This window comes from Filicampus tigris, chromosome 22, assembly GCF_054856515.1.
Source record: "Filicampus tigris isolate MCC_2025a chromosome 22, RoL_Ftig_1.0, whole genome shotgun sequence".
NCBI lineage: Eukaryota > Metazoa > Chordata > Actinopteri > Syngnathiformes > Syngnathidae > Filicampus > Filicampus tigris.
Window position 1 is genome coordinate 9,016,020 of NC_141238.1, and position 14,029 is coordinate 9,030,048.

Genomic DNA, 14,029 nt, shown 5'->3' on the forward strand with positions numbered 1-14,029 from the left:
GCCAGTCGCAGGGCACACACAGACACACAAAGACACCAGTCATCAGTCACCGAACGGGAACCGATCCCAAGCTGCCCACACACAACTCAGGAATGTGTACCACGACACCATCAGAGCGACTATGTGGAAAACATCTGTTGAGTATTGTGTTGTTTTGAAAACCCTTAACTCTATTGGGTCCACCAAACCCATCAACACTGGCTGAGGAACAAAAATACAAAAAAACACACAAGTGTTAAACCATCGCCATTTAGCCCACATATAACCCATACAGGACCCAGACACGGTTCACCAATTCTGACCCATGCCCATTTAGCACATGTATTACCCACACAGGACCCAGTCATGGTTGACCAATTCTGACCCATGCCCACTTAACCCACACATAGCCCAGATAGAACCGATAAATGGTGACAAGTTTTAACCCATACCCACTTAGCCCATGTACAACCCATATGAGACCCTGACATGGGTGACCAGTTCCAAACCATGCCCATTTAGCCCATACACAACCCTCATTGCACCCACCACATCTGCCCAGTTCAAGCCCATGCCCACAAATCCCACATGGCGCCGATATGGAACCCAGTACCATTGCCCACTTCTAGCCCATTCCCACTTGGTACCCACGAAGCCCGCATTTACCCCACTTGGGGCCCAGCTGGACATGTTGGCTGGGACAGAATCCCTGAAAAACACACAACACAACAAAATATATGCATATATACGAAATATAAATTAAAGTATTTACAGATCTACAAAAAGAAATTATACAAAACAATTTTAGCTTTTTGTACACTCAACAAATTTAAAGTTAAACAACAACACAGAATCCCTGAAAAAAATGCAAAACAACTAAATATAAATTAAAAATATTAACTCTTTAATGCTCCAATAAATATATACTATATATAATATAAACTATAAAATACAAGAAATTTTAACTATTTACAATTCACCTTTAACAAATTTAGACTGAAAAACACAAAACCCATGGAAAACAACCCAAAAATATAAATTAAAATGTGTAAAAGGAAAAGATCAGCAGTCTCTAGAAGAGTCATCCATATAATTAAAATGAGTCCATCTCCTTTTCCTGCTTTGACTCCTTTCCTTTTTTACTCTTTCTTTTTGTCCTCCGTGTTACACTCTCTCACCTCTCTTTACCCGTTCGTGTGCTCACTGTGCTGTGTATCAGGCTGCCGCCACTCCCCCCCGCCCCCTCTGCTCAGCTCACTAAGCAGCGCAGACGCAAGGACGACACCACGCATATTGACTAATCACGTGGGCCTTCAAGGGAAAAAAAGCGTCTCGAAGGGAGCCGACTCCCGATTGGTGGGAAGCTGGCTCCCGTCGTTCACTTCAAAGAGCCGGCTCATAGAGCCGTTACGTTCGCGAACGACACAAGCCTACTGTGCAGTGTGCACGGCATTTCATTGCAGAACAAAACATTCTCCGTTAAATCATTCCTTCCTATTTGTGCTGAACGGACCACAGCCTCCACACAGGACACCCGTGACTACTAAGGACTACGACATTATTTATTAAGTTTTTGTGTCCTGATTAACTCGTATCGGCACGCGTTAATGCTTCTCGACCTTGTTATCTTATTTTACCTTAGCTTAGCTGTGCTCGCTAGCCGCTAACAAAGAAGCACACGACTCACCGTCAAACAGCGATCAAGAAGTGCGCATTTGTTGAGGTTGTCGTGTGAAAATGTGTGCAATGACGACAACAAAGTACGAGGAGAAACTTTGTGGAATAAAAGAAGAGAACGAGCAACACCTTCAACTGTTGGGCGAATTTTGCACGCAGCCTCGTGTTGTGCTACACGGAGCAGGTTTGTACATCTAAAATCTTTGTAAAGAACGTCTTTCTATCGTTAAAAATGTGTCTGTATTTCAATGTAATATTCTTTACTAGTGTATGGTAATGATGGTCAGATGACGTTGTTAGGGGAAAATGCGTTCAAGGTTTTTCCCCTTTATTTGTATACATTGCCTTTGGCTATCACTTGTATCTACTCAAAGCGCTTCACACTTCACTGGCCCTCTTGAGTTCACTCCGTTTTCATGTATAAATTTGGCCCTTATTACTGTTCGAGCTAACATAACTTAACATTCCCTTCAACATTGTTTTTCTTATATCGTATTCATATTGTATTTGATTAAAAATTTAAAAATTACAACAGAATATTCTTACAAGATCACAATCAGTGTTTATTTGAACAAGTCTGAGAACATTAATAGTCAAAATGGGCAAAAGGACAAAAAGGGACCAATAGGCAAGTGTACATAGCCTGGCACGAGAAACTTGTCACTTATCAAGGCAGGCTGATCAAATGCTATTAAGTCTGTAACATTTACACAGCTACATATCAATGTGCAGGACGCTTTATAAAAAACATATTTTCATATAATTGCCTGGGGATGCAAAAGGCAACAATTTGGTTGAATGGCCCATATAAGCAATACGATAGAATGAGAGATTTCTCTGTTAAACATTTGATCTAATGGTAAACAATACATTTAGAACGTTATGTAAAGAACTGTGCAGGCTAAAATGAAGGCCCATGCAGGTCTGCATGTTGGCTACGTGTGTGACTTCTCTCATCTACAAACGACACTATTGATTTTTGACCTCGTTAAATGCAACCAGTGAGGAACCAGGAGGCTTCTTTTTATCGGACAAGGCAGACTTATCCAATGAGTTAATCTTTTGACTTGCCTGTCCTTATGAAGAAAAACCCACCGCTCTGCCTCAGACCTATGCGCACTGGAGGAGACGTTGTGGCTGTGCGTGCTTGTGTTAAGGTTATTAGTAGGGATGTAGAAATGTATCGAAAATCAATATAAAATTGATATAAATCATTATAATAGGCATTGATATGCTTGCCTTGCTCAATAGTCTTGATCAGTATACAGTGGTACCTCTACTTACGAACGTCTCTTCATACGAAATTTTTAAGTTAGGAAACGCCTCAACAGGAAAATATTGCCTCTAGTTACGAAAGAAATTTCAGGATACGAAAGGTAAAAGTATGGGGTGATACTCGCAGTATGGGCTGTTACCAGCAGCTCGGGAGTTTCCTGAACACAACATACTTATAGCTGCTCTGACATTGGCTAGCCTAGCATCGTCCTGGCATCCCATTGGCTAAGAGGGACCTCTTCCGTATGTCTCTAAGTGTGTGGATTGACAGGTAAATAGATAGATAGATGTTACCTTCCATGATCAGGCTTGAGTCAGTCTTATCAGCCCCAAACCGTGGTAAGGGACGAACTGACTGCAGTCAGCGTGGTGGACAAAGACAACGAGGCGTCAAGTAGCTTAGCAATCGGGGTTCTATTTATTTTTAATCCCCTCCTTTCTCTCTCCTACACCAGCACTTACCTTCCGGGTTTTCTCCCCCCACCAGCACACGTCACTCACCACGTAGCTGTCAGGCTATGCCTCTAACATAGATGCAGCGTCCTCGTCATTCGCCCCTCGGGCCATGAGGTCTTCCGATAGTTTTACGTGAATTAGAAACAAGGAAAAGAAAAAATGAGAAAATCGTTTTTTGTCCATACAAACAAAGCAAGAGATAATAGAAAAGTATGAAAAGGGGATGCGTTTGGTCGATCTCGCCAAAGAACATGACCGTAATGTATCGACAGCCGCCACGTTATTAAATCAGTTGTTTACAAAACGCCACAAAAACCACTTCTGAGAGAGAACATGAACCAAAGAGAGCAAAAAGCGATGAGGACAGCAATTAAAAGGTAAACGACCATCATTTTTATTCCTTACTATATTCTTTGTTTTTTTACATTATGCACAACTCTCATTTATTGTGCAATAATCTAATTGTAACATGTATTTGTTTCATGTTTTCATGCATTTTGATGCTTTATAAAACATTTATGTCTGAATATTGGTGGGCTAGGAACGTATTAGGGCATTTACATGGAAAATGTGGAAAAAGAAATTTCTTCCAGAACCAATTAAATTTGGAAGTAGAGGTACCACTGTAGTAAGGTATCAGGTTACAAAATTAACACAAATAAATCTGAATCGTTAATGCTTGTGGGGAAGTGGCCATCACAATTCGATAGCCTGGTCTCTTTTAGGCAATCTAGGCAGGGATTTAAATATCTGGGTGTAACTCTTACGCGAGATTCCGGTGAGGTCCACTGTGCTGCCCCGTGTGTCCAGATGTATCTGACTGCAGACTGCAGACCACGGTACAGAACGCCACCTACGCCCCCGGTGCGGAACGCCCCCTTGACAAAACGCCCCACCGGGAATGTCACGCCCCTCGCATCCCCGCTACAGGAAGTCTGAAAGGACAAAAGGCATATGGGAAATGCCGCATGTGTACTAAATGCTGCATGTATTACTAAACCAAGAAAACCATTTTAATCAGTTTTAAATGCTGTATTTAAAAAAGCAAATTTTCATATACCGTATTTTCACGGCCAAAAGGCGCACCGCATTAAAAGGCGCAGTCTCAGTTATGGGCGCTATTTTTGTATTTAACACATACATAAGGCGCACCGTATTATTGGGCGCAGGCATGGTAAAACGTACGATAGCTTAAAACACACGGTAGCATGCATGCACGCTAAATCATATGCTAGCAAACATGCTAACTTACCACTATGTTTTTAAAAAAGCAGCGGGAGCAAAACTGAGTTCGGTTGTTTTTTATTGAAACATTTAGCGATTTACTCACATAATCGTCAGTGATTAACTGTCATCCACAAAGCCATCAAAGTCCTCATCTTCGGCATCCGAAACCAACACTTGGGCAAGCTCTCCATTAACCACGCCATGTTCACTTTCGTCATTGTCTGAGTCCGTCTCGTTGCCTTGCGGCTCCTCATACAAATTGTCGCGTAACTTGCCCGGCTTTGCCTCCCAGTCTTTGTGAAGCTGTGTTCGCCGCCCATCATCCATCGCTGCCACGCCGCTCGCAACTTAACTTTGAACGCCCTATTTACGGCAATGTCCAGTGGTTGGAGTTCCTTTGTTAAGCCTCCGGGAATAATGGCGAGCTCGGAGTTAATTTGCTTCACTTGTTTTTTTACATTGTCTGTGAGATGGGCGCGTATGGAGTCACAAATTAACAGTGACGATGACGTGTGCGGAAAAAAAACATCCAGTCTCTTTGTGTACACAGCCATTCGCTCATTTTCTCCTCGTCCATCCAGCCCTTTTGATTGGCCTTTATAATGACTCCGGCTGGAAACTTTTCTTTTGGCAGCGTCTTCCGCTTGAAAATCACCACAGGTGGCAGTTTCTGTCCGTTACCATGGCAACGAAGCACAACAGTGAAAGCCGACTTTTCGTGCCCCGTTGTGCGTATTGCTACCGTGCTGGTCCCCTTCTTTTCAACAGTGTGGTTCACCGGGATGTCGAACGTTAGCGGCACCTCGTCCATGTTGGTGATGTGGTTGGCCTGGATGCGTTTGTCGCCAATCTTTTTACTACAATAGGAGCGGAAGATAGCCATCTTTTCCTGGTAATCCGCCGGATGTTGCTGCGTGACGGCCGTTCTTGCGCGGATGGATAGATGGCGCCGTTTCATAAAACAAAAGCACCAAGACGGACCTCCTTGAAAATGTTCAGTTTTCATTTCTTCAGCAAGCGTTTTTGCTTTGATTTGAATGGTGACTATAGAGTCGCTTCTCCCGGCTGTTCTTTGATCATTAATCCACCTCGCCGTGTTTCCACGGAAACTCAGCTTCGTCCTCTTGACTTGGCGAAGCTCGTTTTCCAGCTTCCTCCACTTGCGAACCATGGATTCGTTGATCTTGAATTCCCTCGCGGCTGCTCGATTTCCATGTTCCTGCGCGTAGCTGATAACTTGCAGTTTGAACTGTGCTTTGTAGGCGTGTCTCTTCGTGGGTACCATTTTCAATGTTGTTATGCACAATGAATGCATATACCGGCACTATATACCTACTGGGTCCGCATTTTCTCTATATAAGCAGCGTGTGGCAGCAAATGCTCCCAGTCAGTCAAACGCAGCACTCAACAAAGTCACATAACATTCACAGATATTGGAACTCGGTGCACACATAAGACGCACCGCATTATAAGGCGCCCCGTCCATTTTGGAGAAAATTTTAGACTTTTAAGTGCGCCTTACAGTTGTGCAAATACGGTACAAACCTATGTTATATTTTGCAAGACGTTATTCCACAGTTTTTATTCCTTATGCTTACTAAATTTTATTTCTTAGTCTTACTAAATTTGTATAATTTTCCAAACTTTTCCTGAACTGTAGTTACCTTTATACACACCTGTACACGGTCACCGCGATCACATGACTAAACTCTCGCGGGATATAGTATGGTCTCATGCCAACAGCTCAATGTCCCTACTGCAGAGCTGCTCCTTAATCGTAATGTGCCCAGGATTACACCAGCTATCGTTCACAAACACAACCAGCCCTACTCCTTTTCTCTTACCACTCTCCAGCGTTCTGTCCGCGAGTAGGATTTGGAAGCCGTCCAATTCTACGACCGCGTCTGGCGTTAGCGCTGTTAGCCACGACACCGTGAATAGCAACATGCTCGCCTCCCGGAACTCTTCTCTCATGCCGGGTTAGCGCCGTTAGCTTGTCCATCTTGTTGGGTAGAGATCTAACATTCCCTATAATAACAGACGGGAAGGCGGGATGGTATCGTCTCCTCCTTGCCCGGCGTTTCACCCCTGCACAAGATCCCCGTCTCTTCCTCCTCAGCTCACACGGGATATCGGGTCTCGCTCCAGGAGCCGGCGTGGGGTTAGCACAGAGTGCTAACAGCTTATCCCGCTGTAAACAATGATTCGTATGCAGTCTCATTCACAGATAATTTTTCAGGGGCAGTATCTGTTTATTTTCTTAAAAACTAAAGTGACACATTATTGGCAACAGAAAGGTTCCTTGCAGACCGTCTCCATATGGCAGTGTAAATGTATTGGGTCAGATAATGGTACAGAATACACCAACAATGCCTTTCTAGTCACTCTTGAGGGAAAAATTGGACGTGAAACTTCATCCCCATACTCTCCACACCAAAATGGTACAGCTGAACGACAGCGGAGAACGCTTTTTGAAATGGGACGGTGCCTGCTATTAGAAAAGGGGTTACCAAAAGTGCTGTGGTCTTATCCTGTTCAAAATGCTGCTCATATTCATAACAGATGTTACAATGACAGGATTAAAAACACTCCATATTTCATGATGACAGGACGAAAGCCAGATATTTCCAAAATGTGGGTGTTTGGATCAGAATGTTATGCGCAAAGGCATGATCACAAGAAATTAGATGCAAGATGTGAGAAAGGGATTTTTGTTGGGTACAGTAAAAACAGCCTTGCATATCTTACTGATGATTAAACTTCAGTAACTTACCTTCTAAGCCTGCATATCTCCCATGAGTGTGGGACCGCTGTGGTTGAATCCATATATGACTGTTGCTAATGATTGGCTGTGGCTCTTCACGGCTAACCGGCAATCAGATGCTGCTTTGGGCGGGACAATGCTGGAGTGAGGCTCCATTACAGACAGACGCGCTCGGCTACATCAGAGGCAAAATGACCCAGTTTTAAATGGTTTGCTTATCGGCTGTCGGATGAATAAAAAAGGCAGATGCCGATAATCGCCAAAATGCCAATTATCGGCCCCGATAATCGGCCTGGCTGATAATCGGTCTATCTCTACTCATCATGATCATTTGAATTAGGTGTGTTGAAGGAGGGAAACATCTAAAACATGCAGAATATTGGCCCTTGAGGACCGGAGTTGGTGAGCCCTGGCATAGAATATTTGTTAAAATATGAGGAAAAAAGTCATTTGTATAATAATTTGGAACACAGTGTGTTTTTTATAGGAGAGCAAGAGAAATTCTAATTTCATATCACGTCGCAGGGCGTCCATAGATCAAATCGCTCCAAAGTACGGTTTACGACTCGGCCAAACCAAATGTGTGTCTTTCTTTTTGTGTCCTGCAGATGTCAGTGAAAAATATCTTCGTCCTGAAAAAATTGAGCCAGACTTCACTCACATTAAAAAGGAGGAGGAGGAGGAGGAGCAGATCACATCACCACTGCCCTTTGGCACTTTAAAGAGTGAAGACGGCAGAGGGGCGGAGCCTCCAATCAGCAGCTCAAGTCAACGCACGACCATAGAAAGTGACTACTGGGGATCGTCACAAGCACAGAGTGATGACAGATCATCACACTCTCCTGACACTGATTATGATGATGAACAAGCTAAAGCTGATAGGGCATGTCACACTGACAACAAATGCTGTGAATGTTCACAGTGTGGGAAACTGTTAAGTTCAAAGGGGTCTTTAAAAGTCCACACAAGAACACACAGTAGAGAAAAAACGTTTTCCTGCTCAGTTTGTGGCAAAAGCTTCTCTGTAAAGTCACATTTAACACGACACACAAGAACACACAGTGGAGAAAAGCCTTTTTCGTGCTTAGATTGTGGTAGAGGTTCCTCTCATAAATCAGATTTAATAAAGCACACAAGAACACACAGTGGAGAAAAACCTTTTTCCTGCTTAGATTGTGGCAAAAGATTCTCTCAAAAGTCAAATTTAAAACGACACACCAGAACACACAGTGGAGAAAAACCTTTTTGCTGTTCAGTTTGTTGCAAAAGCTTCTCTGACAAGTCAAATTTAGCAAAACACACACGCACACACAGTGGAGAAAAACCTTTTTCCTGCTCAGTTTGTGGCAAAAGCTTCTCTAAAAAGTCACATTTAAAGGAGCACACAAGAACACACAGTGGAGAAAAACCTTTTTCCTGCTCAGTTTGTGGCAAAAGCTTCTTTGTAAAGTCACATTTAAAACGACACACAAGAATACACAGTGGAGAAAAACTTTTTTCCTGCTCAGTTTGTGGTAAAAGCGTCTCCAATAAATCAGATTTAATGAAGCACACAAGAATACACAGTGGAGAAAAACCTTTTTCCTGCACAGTTTGTGGCAAAGGTTTTTCTCACAAGTCAATTTTAACAGAACACACAAGAACACACAATGGAGAAAAACCTTTTTCCTGCACAGTTTGTGGCAAAAGCTTCTCTGTAAAGTCACATTTAAAGGAGCACACAAGAACACACAGTGGAGAGAAACCTTTTTCCTGCTCAGTTTGTGACAAAAGCTTCTCTCAGAAGTCAACTTTGACACAACACACAAGAACACACAGTGGAGAAAAACCTTTTTCCTGCACAGTTTGTGGCAAAAGCTTCTCTCAAAAGCCACTTTTAACAAAACACGTGAGAACACACACTGGGATGAAACCATTCAGTTGTAGTGGTTGTGCTAAAAGATTCTCCACTAAAAAGTGGTGTGAAAAACACACGTGTGCTGGTGACAATAGCAGCAATCCTTGAAGTTTCAAAAAAATAAACTGAAGGAACTGACTCTGTTGTAAGTTGTAAAAGTGTAGATTTTGAAAACAATATATAATACAATATATAGATTGAATCCTGAAATTTGCAAACATCTTTTAAAGACACAAAGCCAATTTTATCAACGTCATATGGTGGCGGTGGTGTAATAGGAAGTGTTTTTGTTGATGTAGTAAAAAAAAAAAACAAAAAAAAACCGCCACGTCAGATGATGCAACGAGGGGCTTGATAATGGATTGTGGCCTAAGCGCTGGGCACGTGTAGTCCCAAATTTGAATACTAGAATTCGCCAAAATAACTGAAGTCATGAACCAGAACTGAAATCAATAATGTGCACAGTTACACAAACTCAAAGCAGAAGGAAAGATGCGTGACCCACTGATGATTCTGAGGATGTTGTGCTCAGCTCACAAGATGCTCATTATTACTATATCGTCACTGTCCTGTGAAAAACACTTATCTCTAATTTTGGAACCTTTTTTTATTTTTCACTTTAATGCGGTGTCTGTAACACGGAAACATTCATTCATTCATTCATTATCCATACCGCTTATCCTCACAAGGGTCGCGGGCATGCTGGAGCCTATCCCAGCTGTCTTTGGGCAGTAGGCGGGGGACACCCTGAATTGGTTGCCAGCCAATCGCAGGGCACACAGAGACAAACATCCGCACTCACAATCACACCTAGGGTGTGATTTAGAGAGTCCAATCAACTTACCATGCATGTTTTTTGGAATGTGGGAGGAAACCGGAGTACCCGGAGGAAACCCACGCAGGCACGGGGAGAACATGCAAACTCCACACAGGGAGGCCGGAGCCGGGATCGAACCCACGACCTCTGAACTGTGAGGCGGACGTGCTAACCAGTCGCCCACCGTGCCGCCACACGGAAACATGATTCATGTAAAAATAAGAAAATGAAAAAAAAATGGAGAAGTGTCTTTCACATGACAGCGACGATATACTGCTTTTATATACTGCTTCTCTTAAACTTATGTTTTAAATAGAAGTGATGTGCCCATGTGTAATATGAATCCCACCATGTTTTACATGTGATAGGATTTAAGTAGTAGACCCATTGTTGCATGTGAAAATTATGGCAATAATGTGAGTAGTTATTTCACCTTTTTATTTTTTATTATGCTTGTGCTTGGCGAGCCGTGTCTTCCAATCGCAACAGTTTTTTTTGTTTCATTAACAATGTTCGCATCGTAGCTATTCTTCAGGGAAATGTATGTACGGGGTGAATTCAGGTTAATGGCATATTCTCGTAAACAAACATTTTTACAGGCCTTTGATCTGCCAGATGTGCTTGTGGTCGGTGCGAACGGTAAATTCCGACAGTAGAAAAAAAACAAGCTATAACAGAAAAACGTCACGTGATGTTTAACCTCAAAAGGTTATCTAAATTAGCACACGAACATCGGACGATAGCTAAGCTTTTACGATTGGCCCTCTCCTGGTCACCCGACTGGAGAGAAGGTTCTAGAACAGTTTCGAAATCTATGTCTTCAGGAGGAAGCGCTCTTTTTTTTTCTCCCCTTTTTCCGACCTGCGATGCTGAGGGAACCTCTTAGACGTACGATGCAAAATTAGAAGGGAAATTTTTAACTTTTTTGAGCTCAGTGTAAGACGCTAGACAGAAAGGAATATTTCAAAATCTTTCGGACACTGCTAAAATTCCACTGAAGGCAAGGTAACATGAAAATAGATGTTCTATTGAGAATAAAAGAGCCTGTCAGTCATCCAACTTTTTCAAAAAGCCAAATTTATCTTGTCACTAATCAGGCATCGTGTAATTTAAGAACTGATCACTCTTGAATTCACCCTAAGTTGAATTATGTATTTACTGCTTTTATTACATTTGTGCAACTTATCTAATTTTCGTTTTAAATTTCTGACATGTTTGATAAGTTGTATTTTTGTTGAATTGTACATACATGTGTATGTAATGCATAGTATTTTCTTTTTCTTGTGCAGTTTCACAATATAAACAGGCAACTTCGCTGCACACCTAGAGTCTGTGGAGTTTGTTTTTGAATGTTTAGCTGGTTGGATAACCTGGCTTCCTCGACTAGCAAGGCCTTAACAGTCAAATTGTCTTTTTTCATACTATTCTAATTACTTACAAAACATTAGACTTTAACCGTTTTAATTATTCATGCATTTTAATAGCTTTTAGAATGTATCTTATGGTTCTTTATGTGGGTTACAATAACATTTACAGCACCTGCAGAGGGAGGCAAAACATCATAAATACGAGTCAGCACTAACAAGCCATAACAGTAATAATGTGTTAATAATATCACACATAAGTCGCTCCAGAGTATAAGTCGCACCCCCGGCCAAACTATGAAAAAAAATTATAGTCCGGAATATACGGTAAATGAAATCGGCTATCAGTTGTCCTTTCCTGTAACAACATTTGTGAACATTATGCTGTTTGGTTGTGTTTTTTATCATACGCAACGGAAAAGGAGTCAGAAGAAACTGTATGGAAGTAATGTAAATCGGTGCCATCCGAGTTTGAATTTGACGGAAGGCCCACCTCTGCTCATTTGCATATTTATATGGGGGCGTGGAGATTGAGGAGTCTGGTACGCTAACATTTCCGCATTGATTGACATGTACAAAAGGAATGTGCTCGGATTCATGCATACACAGATGAATCCAACTGGTTTTGCCCGACAGTATCTGGATTTGTCCATATGCCGTGTTTCAATGAGAAAGCCATGCAAGGCCTCATAGCTCAGTGGTTAGAGCACTGGTCTTGTAAACCAGGGGTCGTGTGTTCAATTCTCACTGGGGCCTGGTGATTAGTTACACTTGCATTATGTGCTAGTGTTGGCATTTTGGGATAATGTGCTAAAGCCCCATCGTTAGCAAGAGAACTGCTTTCGTAAATGAGCAGTCATAGATTGCATTTTCCCTGAAGCCAAACAACTAATAACAATTTACAAATTTCTCTCTGTTGTGTTAACCAAGAAAAGTGCGAGAATCAAAATCAGAACTCCTGCTTCACAAGACCAGAATTTCAACCATCTATGAGGTCTGAGCACTTTAAACGGTGCTTTAACTGCTAAACTATGTGGCCTTGCTTCGTAGCAGAGTATTAGCATGGGAATTAAATATCATAATGACATTTTTTCACCACAAAAATGTCTGTTGATTTTTGACACATCCTACCACTGCATTGTACTTGAACTGAAACAATTGTTTATTCAGAAAATCATCTTAACCATAAGGCTTCATAGCTCAGTGGTTAGAGCACTGGTCTTGTAAACCAGGCGTTGTGTGTTCAATTCTCACTGAGGCCTGGTGAATAGTTACACTTGCATTATGTGCTAGTGTTATCCAATGTTTTTGGATAATGTGCTAAAGCCCTTTTGTTAGCAAGAGAACTGCTTTCGTAAATGAGCAGTCATAGATTACATTTCACTGAAGACAAACAACGAATAACAATTTACAAATTTCTGTCTGTTGTGCTAACCAAGAAAAGTGCGATAATCAAAATCAGGACTCTTGCTTCACAAGACCAGAACTTCAACCATCTATGAGGTCTTAGCATGTTAAACGGTGCTTTAACAGCTACGCTATGTGACCTTGCTTAGTCGCAGGGTATTAGCATGGGAATTAAATATCATAATGACATTTTTTCAGGACAAAAATGTCTGTCGATTTTTGACACATCCGAATGACCACGCTGCATGGTTCTTGAACTGAAACAATTGTTTATTCATAAAATCAGCTCTCCCGTAAGGCCTCATAGCTCAGTGGTTAGAGCACTGGTCTAGTAAACCAGGGGTCGTGTGTTCAATTCTCACTGAGGCCTGATAGATTAGTAAATGACTGACATTACATTACAGCTTTATAATTAATGGCTCACGCTGAATCTATGCAGTTGTCATTAGGAAGTGTCACAAACAAATATTATTCCCCCTTCTTTAAATGCCATGCTAACAGTGTTCTCCTATGCAAGTCTTTAATCTCTTTTTGCCTGAGGAAAAGAAGCTGCCTAATAATTATGCACGCCTTAGGAGCAACACTTTGGCCACATCCCACAACACACAAGGTGGAGGGAGCAGACCGAGCTTCTCAATATATGGGCCAAATTTACTCCTGAGAGAGGAACGCAGTCTGCCTTCATCGCAACCAAAACTCATCGGGTGTAACAATTGGGAGCCTCCGACTCAAGTTCTGTTCTCTCTGCTGCCAAAGTCTGTCCTGAATATTTTTTATTTTTTTTTATTTTTTTTTATAAATCGTTCAACAAATCCCATGACGTTGTCTCTCTCTGCTTCTTTAATTATACCAAGGATTATTTCTCCTTGGACATGTCTCCAAATTTGCAAGCTGTGCTTGAATGTCCTCTTGCAGTTCAAGTTTATGCGCCAACACTTCCTTTGCCAATTCGATGGAAAATTCCTCCATCTCTGACACTCGCCGCCTGGTTTCCTCAACCTTGTTGCTCATTCCTTTCAAGTCAATGTTAACAACACGGAGCCTCTGCGTTATCTCCGATCTGAAGTCTGAAAGATGTTTCTGAATTTGCCTCGTAGCTTCATTGACCTTTCTCACGTCGGCATGCACCTCCTGTATTTCGGCGATAATGCTAACTCTCATAGCCT

General features: G+C 41.9%; 1 protein-coding gene and 3 non-coding genes across 4 annotated transcripts; all 4 read left to right on the plus strand.

Annotated features, from left to right (window-relative positions):
* The first annotated feature begins 1,269 nt into the window (after window positions 1-1,269).
* On the plus strand, window positions 1,270-9,414 carry LOC147126865 (uncharacterized). The gene is made up of 2 exons (XM_086022132.1): window positions 1,270-1,840; window positions 7,987-9,414. The coding sequence occupies exons 1-2, from the start codon at window positions 1,717-1,719 to the stop codon at window positions 9,381-9,383; spliced, it is 1,521 nt and encodes a 506-aa protein (XP_085878258.1). The 5' UTR covers window positions 1,270-1,716; the 3' UTR covers window positions 9,384-9,414.
* A 2,725-nt stretch (window positions 9,415-12,139) lies between these two features.
* On the plus strand, window positions 12,140-12,212 carry trnat-ugu (transfer RNA threonine (anticodon UGU)). Its single transcript has one exon. It is a non-coding gene; the product is annotated as a tRNA-Thr (tRNA).
* Window positions 12,213-12,645: 433 nt separating this feature from the next.
* On the plus strand, window positions 12,646-12,718 carry trnat-ugu (transfer RNA threonine (anticodon UGU)). Its single transcript has one exon. It is a non-coding gene; the product is annotated as a tRNA-Thr (tRNA).
* Window positions 12,719-13,160: 442 nt separating this feature from the next.
* trnat-agu (transfer RNA threonine (anticodon AGU)) lies at window positions 13,161-13,233 on the plus strand. The gene has a single exon. It is a non-coding gene; the product is annotated as a tRNA-Thr (tRNA).
* Window positions 13,234-14,029: the final 796 nt, after the last annotated feature.